The following is a 23,675-nucleotide window of genomic DNA, read 5'->3' as shown; positions in this document are numbered from 1 at the left end:
GAAAGGAAGGATAATGATATGTGCTATTTTGGGTCGGGACCCTTCAGGGTGAAAGTTGGGAGGGAGACAAGAGCTGAAGGAGAGAAGACCAGGAGATGTTATCAGTGAGGATGAAATCCAACTACAGCTTGAATCAAAACATGGTAAAAATACTTGATGGACATATCTGTTGTATCAATAAATGTATGAATTTGAATCAGCTGGGATCTCCACTATGCTTTGCTTCTACTTTCCACTGGCCTATTAACCAGAACGTGCTACCAACAAATCTTTTCAAACCAACGTAGATCTTTGAGTTTTGTTTCTGCGCAAAATGTGCTTTTCATTCCGAGATGATCCATCCTATTCGGTCTAGCTTCTAGAGTTTTAGGTTTAATGATGAGTGACTCTTAATTCTCTGGGGGGGAAAAAAAAGTTTTTCGTCCTTTCTAATTCCAATCGGTTTGCTTTGCAAGTTTTTGCTCACCTGGTTTATTTGGAAAAGACAAGTGCAGCATGGCAGGTTTTGCTGGAAATGGGGACAAGAAAACCTTGCCAGAATATTTGTTCATGCAGGATGCACAAACACCTAACTTGAGATGGTGCTGTGTTTTAGCATCAATATCCTAGAGTCCATGTGTTAGAAGATTCAATCAAATGGCAGGAATCCACCAATTTGCCAAACAATATTGGAGGGACTCGGCAGGTCAGAATCATTTTTGTACAAAGGTTCACAAGTTATAGGAGCAGAATTAGGCCATTTGGCCCATCAAGTCTACTCCATTCAATCATGGCTGATCTATCATTCTCTCTCAACACCATTCGCCTGCCTTCTCCCCATATAACCCATGACGTGGCCTCCACAGAAGTCTGTGACAATGAATTCGCCAACACAGATTCGCCAACCTCTGACAAAGGAAAATCCCCTATTCCTTTTGTGTGCTGCTCCTAGCATTGGTCCCGAGTTGAGAGCTCTTCAGACAAATAAAACTGAGGAAATATTTTTTGATTTTAATTGACATTTACAAATACTCTGGTTTTGCTTTGTTAACAGTAATGCTTGTTTATCACTAGTAATTAAGTCCTTGCCAGTGCTTTTTTTTTGTGATGGTATGGCATACTGGTACCAAGTTAAGAACAAAGATTTTCTTATTCTTAACTTGGTACAGGTGCACAACCTTTTATCCGAAGATCCAAATAACGAAAACCTCCGAATAGCGGACATTTTTTCGGTCTTTGAAGAAAGGTCCTTGAAACGTTCACCGAGGGCGGCCCGCAGAGGTGACAGCAGAACCTCCGGTCGGTCCTCGAAGAAAGGGGAACTAAATCCCCATTCATAAAAGAGAAGGTGAGGGTATATTGCGCGGGAGGGTTAATAATTGACAATATGCTGCTGCCTGCCCGCTGAGTTAAAAAGTTCCCATGGTAGACTCACGATACACAGTGTATCGTGAGTCTTGCGTGGGAACTTTTTAACTCAGCGGGCAGGCAGCAGCAGATTGTCGCTCCCTTCAGTTTCACCCCACCTACACCCCTCTGCTTCCCGGCCATGTGTGTGACCCCTTCCCTCCCCTCTCCAGCTCCCCGCTCATTGCACCGGCGCGGGGGCTTTACATTGTCTTCACGTCGGCGATGCGAGCAGGTCAGTGCCAGTCACCGGACAAGTCAGGACCAACGGGACACCGACCCCCAGGCCCACTGCAAGCACGGAGATCCCAGAGACCCACAGCCAGCAGCAGCCCAGCCCCGTTCCAACTCCAGAGGAAAACTGCAAACTGGCCGGAGACGTCAGGACCACCAGAAGCCGTTCCCCGAGCTGCGCCCCCTCATCGGGACACCGACCCCCAGGCCCACTGCAAGCACGGAGATCTCAGAGACCCACAGCCAACAGCAGCCCAGCCCAGCCCCGCTCCAACTACAGAGGAACCTGGGCTGCGGATGACGGGGCGCAGCTCGGGGCGTCGTAGGGGCCCATCGGGGAGCGGGTTCCTGTTGGTCCTGACGTCTCCGGCCATCTGCCATCCTCCGGGAACCGTACCGCCCTTGCAGGAGAGTGGGGTTGTTTGCAGTTGCAGAGGGAGGGGGCAAGGGCGGTACAGTTCCCAGTCTCAGCTCCAGTCCAGGGGGGTGGCCGGAGACGTCAGGACCAACGGGACACCGACCCCCAAGCCCACTGCAAGCACGGAGATCCCAGAGACCCACAGCCAGCAGCAACTCCAGCCCAGCCCCGCTCCAACTCCAGAGGAACACGTAGGGGCAGAAGCTGATGGTGTGCAAGGTACGTCTTGTTCTTGGGGTGGCGGATGAGGGGGCGCAGCTCGGGCTGTGGGCAAACTGCCACTTGTCGCCGTAGCGGCCCATCGGGGAGCGGATTCCTCTGGAGTTGGAGGGGGAGGGGGGTATTGTGCTGTTTGATCGCCCCCTGCTATCCCAGGGACAGGGAGACACAGCGGGTTTTTAGACTGGTGGGCAATCACTTCCAAAGTTCTGCCCACACAGTCAGTACACCTCTCCTACACTGCATTTCACACAAACATTTATTCTGCAAGAAAAAACTACATTGAAGACTCAAACTCGTGACCGAGTAACTGCCAGGATCGAGGCGCAAACTCGCGACCTAGCTCGGGGATTCAAGAATCCCCGAGCTAGGCCGCCTAAGGGCATGTAGCCCCGCTAGGGTGACATGAGTGCGAGAGGTGATTCAATGCTGCGGGCACATTTACAAATTCAGGAATTCATTCAACACACTGCATTTCATACAGACATTTATTCTGCAAGAAAAAACGACATTGAAGACTCAAACTGCCGGGATCAAGGCGCAAACTCGCGACCTTGCGGATATGAGCCGAGCACTCTACCACTAAGCCAGCCATTAAAATCTACGCTAAACATTTTCCATTCTGAAGGCCGACAAATTCTGAATTACGAAAAGTGTCTGGTCCCAAGGCTTTCGGATGAAAGGTTGTGCACCTGTAGTAGTATGTATTTTTAATTTATTTTTGCAAATTTTTAATTTTGCGGATTTTACGTTTCAAAAGTTAAGACACGCAAGCCCTTGAGCATTTAAGCTTGTCAGCTAATGATCTACCATGGACACCAGCAGCAAGGAACAATATGTGGGTAGACAAAAGTGCTGGAGAAACTCAGCAGGTGCAGCAGCATCTATGGAGCGAAGGAAATAGGTCATATTTCCTTGGCTCCATAGATGCTGCTGCACCCGTTGAGTTTCTCCAGCACTTTTGTCTACCTTTGATTTTCCAGCATCTGCAGTTCCTTCTTAAACACTAAGGAAAAATATGTGTACTGGCACCTTTTTGTCTACAAATATATCTATCACTGGTCTTAAGTCTTAAGATGAGTTCTGACCCGAAACATCACTTTTCCTCCAGAGATGCTGCCTGTCCCGCTGAGTTACTCCACCATTTTGTGCCTATTTTCGGTGTAAACCTGCATCTGCAGTGCCTTCCTGCACAGTGGTCTTGACTATTAGTTGTCAAAATGAAGATTAAGTTGTGCTGTATGTTGTGTACGAATAAAATTGACTTTGACTTTGTCTGGCAGTTAATATTAATGACATAAAGTCATTTCAGATAAACCAGCAGCCTCATAGCTTTTCCATGTTACCAAAGGACCCATAATTTTTGCTCCATATTTAACTGATGTTTGCACCGTCAAAACAATGAGATGCTTGGGCAGCGGCTGCTGCTGCTGAATTGTGTTTTACTGGGTTGTTCTGAGTTATGACAAATGGTAGATATGCAGTGCAGGGCTGCTACCGTGTTGGTAGATGTGTTTTCCAATTGAGTGTACTTTGGTCTGGGGGCCTGGGGCAGTGGAAAGGCTCTAGTGAAGAACAACATACAACAAGCTGTGCTGGTTACAGTAAACCACTGCAAATATCAACTTGACCAGAATTCATCTCTGTTCAGGTTCTGATCTGGTGCAGTGAACAGCTTTTTAAAAGGATACATGTTCAAGAAGGCAGGACATGTTTGGGCCCCATACTTCAAGAGATGTGCTGGTGTTGGAGAGTGCCAAGAGGAGATTTACAAGAATGATCCTGGGAATGATTGGGTTAACATATGAGGAGCGTTTGATGGCATGGGCCTGTATTCGGTGGAGTTTTGGATGGGGAGGGGATCTCATGGAAACATACCATATTTTGAAAGTCCTATACAAAATGGATGTGGAGAGAATTTTTCCAGTAATGGGAGAGTCTAGGTCCAGAGGACACAGCCTCAGAATAAAGAGACATGCCTTTTAGAATGGAGATGAGGAGGAATTTATGTAGTCAGAGGGTGGTGAATTTATGGAATTCATTGCCACAGGTGGCTATGGAAGCCAAGTCATTGGGTATTTTTAAAGCAGAGATTGATACTTTTTTGATTAGTAAGGGAGTCAAAGGTTAGAGGGAGAAGGCAGGAGAAATAGATCAGCTATAATCGAATGGCAGAGCAAACTCGATGGGCTGAATGGCCTAATTCTGCTCCTACAGCTTACAATTTTGTCGAGGTGCATCAAAGCCTCAGGTAACTAATCACGTGGGGTCTTTGAAACAGTCCTGGGATCCACCACCCTTTAACAATACAATTGTAAAAGAAAATTGGCATTAGACCAAATATTTGCTACGTTGGTTTTGCAGGCCGCAGCCCACAGAGGGGCTGACTGACCTGGCATTTGACAGCGCATATCTAGAATCTGTAGCTTTTTTTGCTTTTGGATCAGACTAAAATTAATTTTGTGCTTTGGCACACACCGCAGGTGCACAATAGCATGAATTTAATTATATTTATTGTCCATGTTAACATGAGGCCAAATTTGTTATAATTAAGGCAATGATTAGTGATTTAAAGTTCCAAACACTTTGCCAACAGTCTGGTGTCTGGGACAGTCCAGCTGCCCGCTTGTAACAGCAGTGGGAAATTAAAGCAAACTGCAGAAGCTGGAAATACTTGGGTCAGGCTGTGGAGAGTTGACCTTTTACAGGCCGCGAGACCTTGCAGTAAAAAAAAATAACGTGCCATTAATGTTAATTGCTTTGATCCAATAGAAATAATGGTTTACAGTAAACCCTCTAATGGGCCTCTAACTGACTTTGGTATAGCAGACTGACATACTGACTGTCTCCCTAGCCGCATACAACCCCCACCACCCCAGCTCTTCAGCTGCTTCCAGGCCACACCTGCCGCTGCAACCATTGACTCCGCTGATCTTCGCCTCTTCCCCTGGCCGCCAGCAGGTCAAGGTTGTCAACCTGCCTGGATTCCAGGCCCAGTTCCAGGCAGAGTCTAAAGAAGGGTCTCGACCCGAAATGTCACCGATCCATGATCTCCAGAGATGCTGCCTAACCCGCTGAGTTACTCCAGCACTTTGTGTCATTTTGTGTATTAACCAGAAGCTGCAGTTCTCTGTTTCCACTGCTTGTACAATGATAATACCTTTTTTACTTCTGCCTTGTAAAAATGACAAGATTCTGAGATTAGATGGTTCAGGCAGACTAGGATTTGCCCTAAACATGAGTTGCTTTTTACAGTAACTCGTCATCATTGTACAGGTTGAATTGAAGAGCCAGCAACCTGGAGAAGTCAAACTTGAATTTCTCCTCTTTTAGCCTCCCACCTTCTGGCATCAATATTTTGCTTCATATCTCGGCCAAATATAGTGCAGGTATGGGTAAATGCCTGTATACATTGTGGGGAGTTTGACTCTTTGCCAAACCACAGTGTTGAGTATTTCTGTCATGCGATGAAAAGACCACTGTTTCAGTGGCAGTGTGAAATGTTGGGTCATTGTGCTCATGAGGCTAAAATGGTGCAGCATCTGGTTTTAGCTAACAATCAAAACAAACGTTGGAAGTTAGCAAGTTGGACTATCTGTGTGAGGAATTTTGTTTTGGGCCAAAGGCCCTTTGTCAGAACTAGAAGAGGATGAGGTATCACGCACATCTTCCATCCCTCCCATGACCTCACTGCTTTAGTTAGGTTTAGATATGCAGCATGGAAACAGGCCCTTTGCCCCACCAAGTCCACGCTGACCATCGATCACCTGCTCGTGCTAGTTCTGTGTTACCCCACTTTCTCATTCGCTCCCTGCGCATTAGGGGCAATTTACCTACAAACCTGCGCATCTGAGATGTGGGAGAAACCAGAGCACCTGGAGGAAACCCATGTGGTCGCAGTAAGAACAGGCAAACTCTACACAGGCAGCGACCGAGGCCAGGATCGAACCCGAGACTCTGGCACTGCGAGATAGCAGCTTTACCAGTTGTGCTACTGCTTTAGTCCTTTCCAGTTCTGACAAAGATAGCTTATACTCCAAGCAAAGGCAAAGTTCCATCTGAGGCTAACTAGTTTAATGAAACTATTTGGCCAGACTACTGCAGTTCCCCATTATTATTATTCATCTTGCTTCATTGTGCATCAATCTCTGAATCTATAAAGCTGTGCAGAAACTTGGAGGAAAACCTTAACGTTATAAAGGATAATTGTTGATCAACTTGTCCTTGGGACTATCTAGCCTAGGGAACATGCCATTTGTCATAGAGTGGGCAAATGCTAATATGTATTCAATGTGATCTGAACCTAAAATTAAAAGCAACAAAAATGCTTGGTTCACTATTTTGCAATCTTCCTCCCAAAAGGAAAGCATTAACAAATTCATGCCAGTTTCCATAGACACTAGGCTGTGTATCTGGTAAACTAAAAACTTGATTCTGTTGGTATTTTGACTCTAAGCAAAAATTGTGGGAACTTTTTTTTGAAAGATGTTCCCTTGGCTTAATGTCAACATTTATACCATACTAGACCAAGTGCAGACCTGTTCCCTACCAATAGCCCCCACGGGAGGCGTTGTCCTCCAACTCAAGCTGTTCCCAAACGTAAGATTCCAGCACTCTCCTTGCCTTCCTCAGCAGTGAGTGCTCTTTATATTAAACAATAAATAAATAAAAAGAGTTCCAATTGTACTTGCTCTGCGTGTTGCAATAGCAATTTGCTCTCCCCCTGCTAGTCGATCCATTGTGATGTCATCAGTTGAAGCTGGTGGTTTTAATTTCAAAGTTTTTAGACTTTTAATCCGTATTGAATTGAGAATAAGTCGAGAATTAAAGCATAAAATGTTCAGATAAGGTGGTCCCGGCGTTGACGTGGAAAATGTCAATCGGAATATGTAAAAATGTGATCGTTACCATGTAGTGTTTTTGTGAAGATGCACACACGCACGCACGCAGCGGCGCACATACACGCGCGCGCGCACATTATATGATGTCACAAACAAGCAGTACTCATCAGGAATGTTGGATCATATTTAAACTCATTTCTATGAGTATTTAATTAGGTGGGTTTTGAGGTAACCTGCGGGTACATTTAGTTTTTTGGTCGTATTATTCTGTCTCTTTGCCTCTAATAATGCTTGATTGTAATTACACAACTTTGCTTTGACTATCCAAAAAATTGAGGTGCAGAATTAAAGTTTGCTCTTGCAGAATTTGTGAATGGACAGAGTTTCATTTCTTGATGTGTGCACAGATGATGCGGATTTGCACTGAAGATAATTGACACAATAAGGGCAGTTTGAGGAAAGCAAACCTCATTCCCCACCCCAGTAATGTGGGGTCACTTGCATTGGAGTGCGTAAGATGCTGTAAGTTGATGGCTGCAGAGAGTTGGGAATGAAATGGACTTCACAGGAAGACCATGAAGGAGCCAGTTTAGTGAGCATGGGTAAAAGTGAGTAAATATAAGTGAGTGCAAGTGGAGAGGATGTTTTCAATAGTGGGACAGTCGAGGACCCGTGGGCACAGCCTCAGAATAAAATGATGTACCTTCAGAATGGAGATGAGGAGGAACATCCTTAGCCAGAGGGTGGTAAATCTGTGGAATTCCTTGCAGTGGAGGTCAAGACATTGGATATTTTCAAAGTGGAGATTGATGGGTTCTTGATTAAGGATGTCAAAGGTTACAGGGCAAAGGCCGGAGAATTAGGTTAAAGGAAAAAATGATCAGCAATGATCAAATGGCGGAGCAGACTTGGAGGGCCGAATGGCCTAATTCTGCTTGTCTTATGGTCTTGTATGATTATGCGGGACAGCCGGCAAGGTTTGCATTGTTTCCAAAGAAGGTCGTCATGGTGTTTTTATCCTTGATGTCACAGCTTTGCCTGCAGATATTTTTTGAAGCAATGAAACAGGATGTTATCAGCTGCTTTGCCATTTTAAGTTGGAACATTGTCTTTTGTAAAATGTTATGTTGACCCAGTCTCCAACAAAACCACATTAAAGCCCTATGAAAAGTTGTAAACATTATTGCACTGAAAATGGTGGTGACCCTCTGCTTTGTGGCTCTGTATGTGTATTTTAAGTATCTGAGCACTTCTGCAGTTCAAAGACAGTGTTGATAGCACTTTGGTAGCTTATTTAGGATATTGAAGATACATTGAAATGATTCATGTTTCAGGATGATAAGTCTGTGTGCTAGAGAATGCATGTGGCTTGGACTGTACATAATGGGTGAGATGGTTGCATTGAAATGCCAGACTACCTAGTACTTGGAGATACAGCATGGAGACAGGCTCTTCAGCCCACTGAGTTCATGCCAACCATCGATTATCTGTTCACACAATTCTGTTATCCCATTTTCTCATCACTCCTTAAGGGGCTGTCCCACTGCGGCGACCTAGTTCAGAAGAGTTTGCCCTCGACTCAAACTCTCAGCATGGTCGACATATGAGGTCACTGGAACTCTCCTTCATGCTCGAGGGAAGTTCCCGCATACTCGCGGCCTCAGCTAGGATGCAGAAAATTTTCAGCATTTTGAAAATTTTTCCGCAAGTAAAATCTGGTCGGCATGGTTCTTTTTAACTCTTAGTGCAGTGGTGTGGGGTCGCTATGTAGTTGCAGGCAGTCGAGGGCAGCTGTAGGCAATCTCCTTCACTGACTGGGCATTTTGATTGGCTCATTGGAGTTTTCAGGACGAAGGAAAACCGACCGGTAGGTAAAATGCCCGCTAAACTTTATTATTCTTAAACGTGTCTCCACGCCCTCTCTCTCTCTCTCTCTTCTCCCCCCCCCCCCCCTCCCCCCTCAATGATTTACCGTTACTGTGCAGTCGTCTTTTACCTTCCTCTTCATCGCGGGTGTGAATTTCAGACAGCGCTCCCCCTCTTTCCCTGGCCCCCACCTTTGCAATGTGTGTATGTGTGTACGGTCGGTCGATCCAGTTCGCGGTTTCAACGCGGAAGGTCGATCCAGCTCGAGGTTTTCCAGGCGAGTGCCCTCGAGCTTGAAGGTCGAAGTCACTCTTCTTAACTCGCGGATTAGGTCGCCGCAGTGGGACAGCCCCAGGGGCAATATACAGAAGGCGGTTAACCTACAAACCCACATGTCTTTGGGATGTGGGAGGAAACCCCTGCAGTCACAGGGAGAACGGGCAAATTCCACACCAACAGCGCCAGAGGTCAGGATCGAACCTGGGTCCCTGGCGCTGTGAGCAGCAGCTCTACCAGCTGCATCGCTGTATCCAAACTGGAGCATCTCAATGCCGTAACCTGCCACTGGTTAAATTAAATTCTGAATATTTTATCTTGAAAGATAGAAGTGTTTCCCTCCTATGGTCACACAAACAACTTTGGGTTTTTTTGCATTGATATTGTGGCTATTAATTTATTGATTGAATCTGTGAATTAATTTTATGGGTCTTAAGCTGCTGCAAGTAAGAATGTAATTGTTGTTGTTGGTACATATGACAATTAAACACTTGACTCTTGAGTGGTATTGGATAAATGGAACTTTAAAAAAATAACCTTTTTCAGGTTTTGCTCTAAATCCGTGTATTTGCATAATTAAAAGAATTAAAGTATGGCCATTTGACTCGGTAGAAAAAAGAACCCAAGTATAGATAATACAATCCTTGGTCACCTGTCCTTGGAGTTTTACCTTGTCTCAAGCTCCCATCTAGTGAACAACAATTTATCAATGAATTGAGAGAAAATGTATCTTTTAAATTACATAGAAATGGTAGTGATGGGTGGCACTATGGCGTAGCGGTAGAGCTATTGCCTTACAGCGCCAGAGACCCAGGTTCAATTCTCACTACAGGTGCTGTCTGTACATACTCCACGTAACCTGCGTTTTCCCTCAGATCTTCGGTTTCCTCCCTCACTCCCAATACGTACAGGTTTGTAGGTTAATTGGCTTGGTATAAATGTAAATTGTCCCCAGTGTGTGGAGGATAGAGTAAATGTGCAGGGATCACTGGTCGGCGCAGACTCGGTGGGCCGAAGGGCCTGTTTCAGCACTGCAACTCTAAACTAAACTAAAATAAATTTGGTATTCAGACGTTGGGCAATGCCTTGAAACTATTTACACAGCAGCTAAAATATTTCACTGTCATGAACTAGAAGCCATTAACTATTAGCTTGTGAATTCATTACAGGAAAATGAAGGGATTAAAAAATCACCTGAAGATGAAGCGGAGGTTGATGGCACCAACACACCCCTTCCTGATGATGCCGCTGGTAAGTTGATTTTCTGCCAATAACTATACTAACTGCACAGGCAACGCATTTGAATTCTCATCAGTACTTCACGTAAAGATTAAAAGATTGCCTCCATCAATTTGTTATTACCTATTATGGGATTCCACATGCGTACGACAATGCAAGGAGATTTCTGCTTCAGCTAAGTCCCCAAAGAACTCTAGTCAAATATTGTTGAATTTGCACAATGGCGGACAAGACGAATATATTTTTTCCTCCCACTTCTCGTTCCTCATAATTATTAACTCTAGTCTCCCCTTGGCTGCCTCCATCCTGTCTCTTAACCAAAACGCAATGTTCCTAGTGAATCGCTCCAGGCTATCATCTGCTTCCCTAGTGCAGTGAACAAAAGTCTCCAGTACTCCAGCTGTACTGAGTCAATGTTTGCAGCATGATGTGTCGGCTCTTGTATTCTAAACCCTGTCGAATGTAGGTCACAATCCCATAAATTCTCTTCACCACATCTACTTGGATGTGTGCTCTTTTCATCAATATTTCTCAGTCCCCCCCCATTCATGGTGTATACCTTGCGAATGTTAGACCTCCCAAAAAGCAGCATTTTGCTTATTGGGATTAAATTCCATCTGCTGTTGCTACACCTAACATAGCAGTGGATTTTGAAACAAAAACATGCTGGCAGAACTAAGCCAGTCGAGCAACATTTGTGGAAAGAGAGATTGGTTAAGTAGATTAGTTAACATTTGTGGAAAGAGAGATTGGTTATGTAGGGCCTTCAGCTGCAAGTAAGACTGTCATTGTTCTGTTTCGGTATGCATGACGGCGAAACGCTTTTGAGAACAGGGAGGCAAGGTTCATGTAACAGGATGGGAGGGGATGGCAGATTGGACATAAATGACTGTAATGAGGTGAAACGATGGAACAGTCAACAGACTGTCAAACTCTTTGCTACTAATGTTGTGATGTCTGACTATCGTTTGGCGTACTGAAACAAGGGCAGAGCAGAATAAAAGGAAAAAGAATGCCAGCCCTGACACAAGAGGGAAGTTACCCAATGTTTGGTACTGAATTCCACAGGCTGTGATATGCCAGGGTGGGGGAAAAAGTGTTGCTTGAGCTTACATTGTGGATGGATGTAACAGTGCAGGAGGACATGGAAAGAGTGGTGAATTAAAATGGCAGGCACTAATTCTGTCCTGTGCTTGAGCATCCCAGACTTTTGCACCAGAGAGGGAGGCAGTGTATAATTCACAAACCCATTTGCAGTTAAACCATGGAAATTACTGCCGGCTCTTACAATCAAATCCCTCTTTTACTGGAGCCCTCTCCACAGCTTCTCATTCAATATTTAATCTTGTCCAGTGATTGCATTGCCTCAACGGTTTCATTGTAGTTAAAGCATGGTTTAATTTGTAATTTGGGCTTGATGTCTGGATTTCTTTGATATTCGTGTTAATAAAAGTTCTTATTAACATGATTTTATTCTTCTTATCGAGTCCACATCGCAAGATGAGAAATTGTTCAGCCAGAGCTGAACACACTTCTCGGCATCTGCATACAATGGCGTCTTGTGCATCTTGTGCATAGTGGTGGAAAGATTGGTGGATACAGGGTCGCGACGTGAACGTTATTTCCTTGGCCCCATGATTTTATTAACAAAGCATTTTATAGTTTATTTCATTGATGCTTAAGTCTCAATTTGACAATAATAAAATGTAATTAGAATGTTGACATTGGCATTTAATGGCGACCAGAAGCATTTTCAGATTCTGTAGGTGAATGCAAATCTAAGCCAAACATGATTTGTGTAGAGATGTTGCTGTTCCCAGTTATTCCAACATTTGGTTTTCAAGTGATCTAACCAGTTTCCAAGTCAAATTATTTGTTGCATCCAAAAGTGTGGCTTCTCTTCCTCGGCCCAACTCTGTCAGAATTACAATATCATGCTTCAAAAACATGTGGTGTATCCATTTTGATACCTTTACCGTAAAGAATTACTGGAAGGGTTGCTCAAGTTGAGGATGTATATAATGCTTTTCATAGAATATTTTCTTGCTGAAGATGTTGAACAGCCTGCCTGGTAGCTTTTAAACTCTAGTTTAGTTTCCTATCCTACTTACACATATTTTTTTTTTCTCATTTGTAAACTTTGATGCAATTTCTAAAGGCAGACTTTGTTTTAAAAATGTAGCCCTTTAGCTTTGGAGCAATTTCTTTCCCCTTGTCCTCTTCCAAGTATTGCAAAAAAGACTCTTGGACTATCTTTAATCGGACATTACTATACTTTATCAAACTGAATGTTTTCCCCTTAATCATGTGTCTGTATACTGTGGATGGCTCTTGTGATCATGTATAGTTTTCAGCTGACTGGTAGATGTGCAACAAATCCTTTTCACTGTACATCGGTACACGTGACACTAAACAACAAATCTTCAGGTGTGAATATGGTTGGGTGCACCTTCTGCTGGCCACCACTGCACCAAGCAGGACCAGGTATTTTGCCATTTGGACAATTCCGGGTAGGTGGCAAGTGCTTTTTCCAGGCCTGTAGCTGAAGTGAGCAAGTGATAGCAGCCATGGGAAGGTTGTCAATAAATCTAGATGACCACTATTCTTAATTTTATATTGGTTCTGATTAGCTATGTTTCTTATGCTTGGGACCACTTTGTCATTTTGCATGCATGGAGATATCGCTACTTTTAGCCAGTGTTTACCTACTTTGAAGGACAAAGATAGAGCTGCTGCCTTGCAGTATCTGAGATCCGCATTGAATCCTGGCTGTGGGTGCTGTCTGTACGAAGTTTGTCCATTCTCCTTATGACCCTGTGGGTTTTCTCCGGGTGCTCCAGTTTCCTCTCACATTCCAAAGACATGCAGGTTTGTCAGTTAATTGGCTCCTGTAGGTTGTCCCCAGTGTGCAAGGTAGAACCACCTTGTCGGTGGCACAAACTTGTTGGGTCGAATGGCCTGTTTCCACACTGATCTCTAAACTAAACACTTAGTTTGGAGATACAGCGCAGAAACAGGCCCTTCGGCCCACAGAGTCCATGCCGACCAGTGATCCCCGCACATTAACACTGTCCTACACATATTTGGACAATTTTACCAAACCAATTAACCTAAAAACCTGTATGTCTTTGGAGTGTGGGAGGAAACCGGAGCACCCAGGGAAAGCCCATACGGTCACAGGGAGAATGTATAAATTCCATACAGTCAGCACCTGTAGTCAGGATTGAGTCCGAATCTCCAAGGCAGCAGCTCTACTGCTGTACCTAGCAGTGTTACAAAACTTTGAGATTTAAAAAATCAAGTCTGTAATTTATCCCATCAGATAAAGCATAAAAATAAGTTTAATTTGACACCTAATTCACTTTCATATCTTCAGTATTAAAAAAGTTATGGCCATTTTCATACTCTGAAATTAGCATCTTGTTCCCTATTGCTTTTTCATTGACTTCACACAAAAGCTTAAAAATTAAGAGAACTGAAATAAATTTTCAGTTATTATAGATTGAAGCATTCTGAAACAAATATGAAACAATCTTACTTAGATGACTTAAAATTAAAGCATATAATTAGTTAGTTATCGAATTGTAGCTAATTACAAAATGCAATTACTAGATCTAAACATCTATCCATTTCTTAAGAATAGATTAACATTTTTAAATAGCCTAAGTGTCCAAATAACATTCACACACAAATTCACAATATAACATAATTTTTAAATCTCATTGTCATGGGTTTATAGGCCAATGGAAGGAATTTAATGTTTAATACCTGTAAATTAATGGCCATTTAAATCAGCTTGCGAGTGGGTTTTTCTGGAATGCGATCAATTGGAATGTTGCGGTTGCGGTGGATTTAAACCTGTATCGGCAGCAAAAACACTGCCGGTTCGTTCAGGGGAAAAAATCGCCGTTTCGCTACTTAAAATGTGAATTAAATGCATCTTAAGAAACACTTTTATACATAAAAATAAACTACTTCTTTTACCTATCCCCTACGTAAAATCTGTCGGCGTTGACGTGTTCAGAAGCTGATTTTAAAATCACTCCCACCCCCCCCACGCCCAAACCCCCCCCCCCCCCCCCACCCCCCCCCCCCCACTCCCCCCCCCACCCCCACCCCCCCCCCCCCCCCCCCCCCCCCCCCCCCCCCCCCCCCCCCCCCCCCAAACGCGCCAAAATCGCGCACACGGCCAGTGGCAGAATTGCAGCACCGCTGAAGGTAAGTATTGTAACATACCTACTGTACCTCCGTGCCTGCCCTAACTGGCAAACATTGCAGAAGTTGACATGAGCATTTCCAGTATGGTTTCCTGGATATTGGATGCTTGCAGTCTGATGTTGATATCTAGCAGGAAATTTGAACAGCCCATGGAGTTTAATTTTGCATTGCATGTTATTATCAAACTTGGCATGTTAATCCTGGCCACGTTCCCCAAAGCTCCTTCCTCCCTGCAGTCAAATTTGTTTCCCTGGACCCTGCCGATTTGTGAAATCTGATGTTGGTCACAGCCTACATGGTATGCAGGGCTATGTTTACTTTAGCTCGATCAAATACCAGACTAATGATTGAAGCAACTTCACAATAAGAATATTTATATTTTAGCATCATGGCGAGTCCTGGTCAAACAATGTGGAAACGGGCTCTTTGGCCCAACATGCCCCATCTACACTTGTTTCAACTGCCCACGTTTGGCCTACAAAACCTCTAAACCTATCCTATCCATGTACTTGTCCAAATATCTCAAGTTGTGATAGGACATCTACTATCTCCTCCGGCAGCTCGTTCTATATACCCACTACAGGGCTCGAAATTAACGGTTGCCCGGGTGCCAATGGCCACCAAGTCCCGCCGGGCAACCTAAAAGCCGTGCCATTTTGCCCGGCTTGGCAAGCACCCGGGACACCTATGGTTCAACTCTGAGTGGGGGTCCCCCTCTCGCTCTCGCTCTCGGCCTGCCATCCGTATCCGTGTCCGGGCCATCAGTTCTCCGCTCTCCGCCCGCTCCTCATCCGCTGGCACAGCCGGCCGCCTTGCACATGCATACTGCCACGGCCAGCTCATCCTCCCCTGCACATGTGCACAACCATGGCTAGCACATCATTGGCCGCCCTGCACATGCGCACTGCCACGGCAACTGGTCGGCGCCGGGCACTTTCTCCTTCTCTTTGCATTGTGGGAGATTTGGCTGCCATTGCTGTCTGGTCGCCGCCAACGCAGAATCACTCCCTAGAGCTGCAGTAACTCCCTGGAGTAACTCTTGCTTCTTGGTTTCCTGGTCCTCCAAAAATATTCCAAATGGAATTTAAACTGGAGTGGACCCTCCACCTCCAAACTCTGAAAAATAACAGCCTATTACACTTTATTTGTTTATTTATTGTGTGTGGAGAGAGAGAGAGAGAGAGAGAGAGAGAGAGAGAGAGAGAGAGAGAGAGAGAGAGAGAGATTCCGACTGGTAACTACACAATTCGTCCAAGCACATTATCACAAGCGCCATGACCACCTAAACGGTCATTTGGCAACCTAATAAGCTGCCAAGGTTGCCCGGCTGGAAACAGAAAACAAGTTAAGTGAGAGCCCTGCCACTTCCCTTTGTGCCAAAGAAGAAATCAAATTATTCGTCGGGTTCCTATTAAATCTTCCCTCATCACCTTACACCTATGTCCTCTGATTCTCAATTTCCACTTTTTTAGAAATACAGCACTGAAACAGGCATTTCGGCCGACCGAGTCCGCGCCGACCAGCAATCCCTGCACATTAACACTATCCTACACATTCTAGGGGACAATTTACACTTACACCAAGTATACAAACTCAAGCCAAGTAACCTACAAACCTGTAAGTCCTTCAAGTGTGGGTGGAAACCGAAGATCTCGGAGAAAACCCACGCAGTGACGGGATGAACGTACAGACAGCACCCGTAGTCTGGATCGAACCCGCGTCTCTGACTCTACAAGCACTGTAAGGCAGCAAATCTACCGCTTGGATATCTAGATAATTACAGCTGCGTCCGCTGGACTGGAGGGCGGCAGCTTCGACCACCCCGGGCCACGGAGCTTAACCGGCCTGTTCGCGGAGCTTGGTTGAGCCGCGGGACTTACTCACCACCATACTCACCACCACCATTACTCACCACCAACAACGGAAGCCTGGATCGCCTCAGTGCAGAGGGAGAACAAGGAGGGAAGAGACAGAGACTTAAGACTTTTGCCTCCATCACAGTGAGAGGTGCCTAGTGAACTCACTGTGGTGGATGTTAATTTGTGTTTATTGTATGTTTCGTTATTTATTATTATATGTATGACTGCAGGCAACGAAATTTCGTTCAGACCGAAAGGTCTGAATGACAATAAAGGAATCCAATCCAATTCTGAATGAATTATATTTTATTGTCGCATGTACCTAGGTAGAGTGAAATGCTTTGTTTTACATTCAACAGAGGAGGTACACAAGTGTCGCCACGTGTCTGGTGCCGACAAATGACTCTCTGCAAAACTCTGTGCATTTACCCGATCTATTCCCCTCATGATTTTGTATATATTTTTTGAACTGCTGATAGCTCCAGAACCAGGGGCCACAGTTCAAAAATAAGGAGTAAGCCATTTAGATTTAGGAGGCGAGGAAACACTTTTTCTCACAGAGTGGTGAGTCTGTGGAATTCTCTGCCTCCGAGGGTGGTGGAGGCAGGTTCTCTGGATGCTTTCAAGAGAGAGCTAGATAGGGCTCTTGAAAATAGCAGAGTCAGGGGATATGGGGAGAAGGCAGGAACAGGGTACTGATTGGGGATGATCAGCCATGATCACATTGAATGGTGGTGCTGGCTCGAAGGGCCAAATGGCCTACTCCTGCACCTATTGTCTATTGTCTATTGTCAGTTGGGAAAAAGTATCCCTGGATCTGGAGGTATGCATTTTCACAGTTCTGTACCTCTCGCCTGATGAGAAAGGGGAGAATAAAGTGTGACCTCGTGAGATTATGGAGTTGCAAACCGTGCACATGATCCTAGTGCTGCATTTGTGACTGTCTACCCATGTATCACACCCATTAGATCAACTGGCTTTGTGTCTATCACCTATTTAATTGAGCTAGGAAGGCATGAAGACAACTGCACAAAACTTCATTGGGGCTTGGTTATCCGTGAGTGAACATGTTAGGCAGTGTAGACTTTCAGATTCCTACTTTCGTTTCAGTAAACCTTCCAACAGGTAGCAACTTGAGCCTTGGATTGCCATGGAATAGAATTTTGCTTTGAACATGTAGATGCGGCAGTTCTGAATTTGTAACGCTGGCAGAGTCTCCATTGAATACCAGGTACATTGGTATATTTAATATCAAACACTTTACTAAAATTACATATTAATAGAATATGCTTTAAATGCTTCTGTTCAATTTGCTGGTTCAAGTAACTGGACCCATGATCAGTAAAATGTGGTTGATTCTTACCTGCTTTCCAAAATACTCTTGTCAAACTATTCTCGGCTTTAAAGCTACAGTGAAACCATAAAGGCAGAGAGAGGACCCTATGTCAAGCTAAGCACCAAATTTAGATATGGTGGCTAGTTTAGTTTAGTTTAACGCAGAAACATGCCCTTCAGTCGAGTCGTCTCCGATCACCCTGACACTAGCACTATCCTACACAATTTTACCAAAGTCAATTAACCTACAAACCTGTGTCTTTGGAGTGTGGGAGGAAACCGGAGAAAACCCATGGAGAGAACTACATACAGACAGCACCCATAGTCGGGTCTGAAGAAGGTTTTCGGCCCGAAACGTTGCCTATCTCCATAGATGCTGCTGCACTCGCTGAGTAGTTTCTCCAGCATTTTTGTGTACCCAGGATCGAACATGGGTCTCTGCAGCTGTAAGGCAGCAACTTTACACTGCGCCGCCTTGCTGCCCTAGATGACGTCTCAAACATCTAAAGGTACTGAAGTTCGACAGAGGATGAACCAACTGAGGCCAAATGAGCAATAGCCTGAAAGTTGTCCTCTACCATAACCTTATAGTTGGCATATTGCGATTATCCATTAGTCGGGTTTTTGTCCTAACAGCAAGATACTACTGCGGGTAGATGGGGTTGACCTTCAGACAATGCCAGACATAATTGCGATTGGCATCAAGTCAAACAATGGCAAGGAAACCTGATTGGCCCTCAGTTGCTGAATATTAATGAACTCTTGGGAGGAGACTGATAGTATCTAGGCCCAGAATGTGGAGAGTTCATTGTCCATCAAGGTTGACGATCGAATCTCCATTAAGCCAGTTGAGTCCAATGGATGTGGCAACCAGATTTGATATTTGGATAGAGGATACTTGCAGATAAACTGGTGACTCTCCTTTATCTACCTGACAGAATTCCTTTTGATTATCCATTCTTAAAGATTGCTATGCCATTGCCTGGTGCTATAATTGTATTTTAGACTTTAGAAATACAGCTCGGATACAGACACTTCATCCCACCAAGTCCACGCTGTACAACGATCACCCTGTACACTAGCACTATCCTACAGCGCTGGGACACCATCACGGAGCGGGCGATGCCTTACCTGGGTCGCCGTGCGGTAAGCTCCGGAGTGCTGTAACCGCCGACTCCAACATCTGAGGAGCTGTGGCTGCGGGCGTCCAGCCGCAGGCGGTGCTGGATTTAAAACACCGCGGAGCGTGGGATCTCTCGCTGAGATCGCCAGAGTCGGAGCTCTGACCAGCGCGGCCTGAGGACTTCGGGAGCCACGGTCTCCGGGGAGGAAGCGGCCGTTCCAGACATTCCAAGCCGCTGAGGAGTGTTCACCCGACTGAGGAGTGTTCCATCTTCCTGGCAAGAGGGCCTATAATATCGGGCTGCCGTTGCGGCGACTGGCTGCGGAGGCCTCAAATAATAATAATAATAAATTTTATTTATGGGAGCCTTTCAAGAGTCTCAAGGACACCTATAGGCCCTGACCTCGGGTGGACTACGAGGAGGAGGACTGGACTTTTTGGTACCTTCCCTCACAGTGGAAAGTGTTGATTCTGCTGTGGGGGGGATGTTCATGTTGAATCCTATAGTGTATTGTATTTTTTTTTTTTTTTTTTTATATGGATGTATGATAATCTAATTTCTTCTCTGTAAAGCACTTTGGCTTCAATGTGATTTGATTTAAAAGTGCTGTATAAATAAAAATTACTTACTTATTTTACTACTTACACACACTAGGGACAATTTTCAATTTTACCAAAACCAATTAACATACTAACCTGTATGTCTTTGGAGTGCAAGAGGAAACACCCAGAGAAAACCCGTGTGGTCACATGGAGAATGTTTTTCAGACAGCACCCGTAGTCAGGATTGATTCCAGGTCTCTGATGCTGTAAGGCAGCAACTGTGCTGCTGTGCCACTGTGCTCTTGAGAATGGCTGCTCGACTGGCTATTCATTCGGCACAATGGACCATAAGCAGCTGAACTGCACACTCTGCACACATCACAAATTGCTCACTGATCTCCCTCTTCTATCAAATAGTGATGGAAGATATAACTCTCAATTCTATTGCATAGTACTTAATAACTTGCTTGTTCTGTATTGCTGCTACCGTTTGGCTCCATACATTATCACAACCTTGGTCTAAATTGGAGCAGAACTGAATTCCTGAGGTAAGGGTGACTGTGGTTCTTTTGTTGCTAAATCTTGTCTTTCCTTCAGCATTGCGTACATCTTCATCAGCTGCTGCAGTCCTGTGCAGACCAACTGGCTGGAGTTTTTATGGACATTTTCAACCTCTCACTTCTGAGGTCTGAGGTTCCCACCTGCTTTAAAAGGGCATCAATAATAGCGGTGCCCAAGAAGAGTAAGGTGACGTGCCTCAATGACTGTCGACCAGTGGCACTAACGTCTGTGGTGATGAAGTGCTATGAGAGGCTGATCATGGCGCAAATCAACTCCTACCTCGACAAAAACCTGGACCCACTGCAGTTCGCTGACCGCCACAACAGATCAACGGTGGATGCAATCTCACTGGTCCTCCACTCCTCTCTGGACCACTTGGACAACAAATACTCATATGTCAGGCTGTTATTCATTGACTACAGCTCGGCATTTAATACCATCATTCCCTCCAAGCAGGTTACCAAGCTCTCAGATCTAGGTCTCTGCTCATCCCTCTGCAATTGGATCCTCGACTTCCTCATTCACAGACCAGTCTGTCCGTATTGGTGGAAATGTGTCATCCTCGATAACAATCAGCACAGTAGCACCTCAAGGCTGCGTGCTCAGCCCCCTGCTGTACTCTATACTCATGACTGCGTAGTCAGACTTAGTGCGAACTCCAAGTTCGCCGACGACACCACTGTTGTGGGACAAATCACTGATGGGGATGTCGGAGTATAGAAGTGAGATCGACCGATTAACCAAATGGTGCTAGCACAATAACCTGGCTCTCAACACCAGCAAAACCAAGGAACTGATTGTTGAAGAGATAGGATGGGGACCCAGAGTCCCATTTATATCAACGGGTCGATGGTGGAAAGGGTCAAGAACTTCAAATTCCTGGGCGTGCATATTTCCGAAGATCTCTTCTGATCCCAGAACACTGATGCAATCATAAAGAAAGCACATCAGCGCCTCTACTTCCTGAGAAGATTAAGGAGAGTCGGTTTGTCAAGGAGGACTCTCTCAAACTTCTACAGGTGCACAATAGAGACCACGCTGACTGGTTGCATCGTGGCTTGGTTCGGCAACCTGAGCGTCCAGGAGCAGAAAAGGCTGCAAAAAAGTTGTAAACACTGCCCAGTCCATCATCGGCTTTGACCTCCCTACCATCGAGGGGATCTATCGCAGTCGCTGCCTCAAAGGCTGCCAGCATCATCAAGGACCCACACCATCATGGCCACACACTGATCTCTCGGCTGCCATCAGGTAGAAGGTCCAGGAGCCTGAAATCTGCAACACCCAGGTTCAGGAACAGCTACTTCCCCACAGCAAGCAAGAATGTCATTGTCCTATCTGGGACACATGACAATAAACTTGACTTGACTCGAGTTGACCTTAGGTGAAGATGGTAAATGTTGACCTTTTAGGCCAGGCCCCATATCTTGGAAAAATGAATTTGGGTCTTGCTGTAAGTGACTATGACCAAAGTATAGTGAAGCAAGCTGGTGACTGACTTCTATCAAGCCTTGCCAAATTACTCTTTGTATTGGGTGGTTATTTTTCATGGTTTTTGATTTTTAAACTCTAAAATAGTCTACAAAAACAAAATGTATCTCTCCTTCCTCATCCATAAATGTCAGTAATTTTAGTTGTTAAAATTATCGGTAGGTTAGCAAATAGTTTGTGTTCATGGTTACCCTTTAAAACCAAATAATCAGGCTTGGAGTCTGTACTGGGGAGTGGAGAATGTAAATGCCTCCCAATTGGGCATTGTTAAACAAGCACAATCAACAGTAGAAAACTAGTATATCATGTACATATCATTCTGATTACAGTTTCAGTCAAGTGCAATCTGACTTAAGTGCGCAAATTTTAATTTCAGCTGCCATGACTCATGCAGAGGAATTTGGGTATTCAAATGCAACATTTCTCCCCCTGTTCCCAATCTTTCATTCTGAAGAGTTCCATCTTGAAATGTCATGTATTCCTTTTCTCCAGAGGTACTGAGCTGACCATTTTTGTCTAATTTCATTGTAAACTAGCATCTGCAGTTCCTTCCTATCAATAAGCTCAATACAGCTAACTTCTCTCTTTAGAATTGTTTGCTTGGTTCACATCAGGTGATGCATACTAGTCCTCTTTGTCTCATTAACTTTGTGTGAATTAAACTTGATACCTAATTTGGAGGGTTTTTATGTTCCCTCGGCCTGTAGTTAACTCTTGGCCTACTTGTTGGATTTAAAAGGACGACGCTGAATATAAACTAATGTGATTTTAACAGCTAAGGATACTGAAGTTTGTGGTAGGAAGGAGGGAGGTTTGGCTTTGTAAACTCTTTTGGGGAAGCTAATTTAAAACTTAAATATTTACACTGGCCATTAACACAAGCCAAATTATAAAGGTCAAAGTACAAAAATGGAATTAAATTGAAAGATGCATCATGGAAACTGGTTATGTAGCCTGCCGACCAACAATAGTCCATTCACACCAGTTCTATAATATTCCACTTTATCCTGCACTCCCAGCACACTGGCAGCAATTGGATGTCAGTTAACCGACAAATCTACATTTCTTGGGGATGTGCGAGGAAACTCATAGCCTCAGGAAGATTATGTAAATCTTGATCTTTGGTACATAGGCAGTGGCTCTAACAGGTATTTATTTGTTTTTGTTGTAACTGCCATCTATTTTGTATAAAGATTGAGGCCAACTGGAAAAATGCCCTTTTGCTATTCCAAACTATTTGGGGTTTTCAATTTTAGTTTGAAACTGATTAAATTTGTCTTTTGCCCTCTTTCCTTGGGGGGGGGGCAAGGATAAAATGAATTCTTGCTCTTTTTTCCCCCCTAGTTTTAGAGGATTCTAAAACTAGAGGGCCTAGGCGTAAGGTGAGGCAGAAGAGGTTTAAGAGGATCTCGAAGGCAACCTTTTGACTTGGTAGGGGCTGCCAGAGGAAGTTATAGTAGCAGATACCATTATGGCTTTAAAATACATATGGACAGGTTTGGAAGGGTTTTAAGGGCAATAGGACTAGTAGCTCAGCATGCCAACCAAGTAACAAATGCTGCGTGCTGAAATGTCTATGCTACTGAACTGCATGTGGTCACCTGACTGGATTATTGTTCACGTTTTCCACTCAGCGGATTGTTGGGTACATTTTGTCTGGATAAAGAGTGAAATGTACCTTTTTAAGCCAAGGTTTTACTGGCATTGAATCGTTTGAACCTTTTTGGGTATGAGAAGGAATTGTTGAAATAAGTGTAATGGTGAAATGTAGCATTAATGTCAAATCAACGAGGTAATGTCAAAACATTTCGGCATTGGCACCTCATGAAATATTAAACTGCCAAATTTGTGCTTTGAACATAATAAATTTTATTTGGGGTCATCTAATAATAGAAACTCTAACAGCATAACAACGGGTCCTTTGGCCCACAATGTCCATGCTGAACATGATGCAAGTTAAATGAATCTCCCCTGCCCACACATGACCCATATTTCTCCATTCCCTGCATATCCGTTCCCATCTTAAAGCTGCTTAGATTGTACCTTCCTCCACTACCAGCCCTAGCAGC

At 44.4% G+C, this 23,675-nt stretch overlaps 1 protein-coding gene across 4 annotated transcripts in view; it reads left to right on the top strand.

The window, feature by feature from the left end:
- Positions 1 to 23,675, top strand: part of mxra7 (matrix remodeling associated 7) — a 105,852-nt gene that overhangs the window by 38,129 nt on the left and 44,048 nt on the right. For all 4 annotated transcript variants that reach the window (XR_004415862.1, XM_033044603.1, XM_033044604.1 and 1 more), the window contains exon 2: positions 10,410 to 10,491. Coding sequence is in view for 3 of the 4 variants with exons in the window: in XM_033044603.1 (XP_032900494.1) it covers positions 10,410 to 10,491 (82 nt within the window). In the remaining variant the exon portion in view is untranslated. The remainder of the gene's footprint in view (positions 1 to 10,409; positions 10,492 to 23,675) is intronic.

The sequence above is a fragment of the Amblyraja radiata genome, chromosome 26, assembly GCF_010909765.2.
Source record: "Amblyraja radiata isolate CabotCenter1 chromosome 26, sAmbRad1.1.pri, whole genome shotgun sequence".
In the NCBI taxonomy this organism is placed as follows: Eukaryota; Metazoa; Chordata; class Chondrichthyes; order Rajiformes; family Rajidae; genus Amblyraja; species Amblyraja radiata.
The sequence above is the reverse complement of the archived record's forward strand: the minus strand, read 5'-3'. Positions and strand labels throughout refer to the sequence as shown.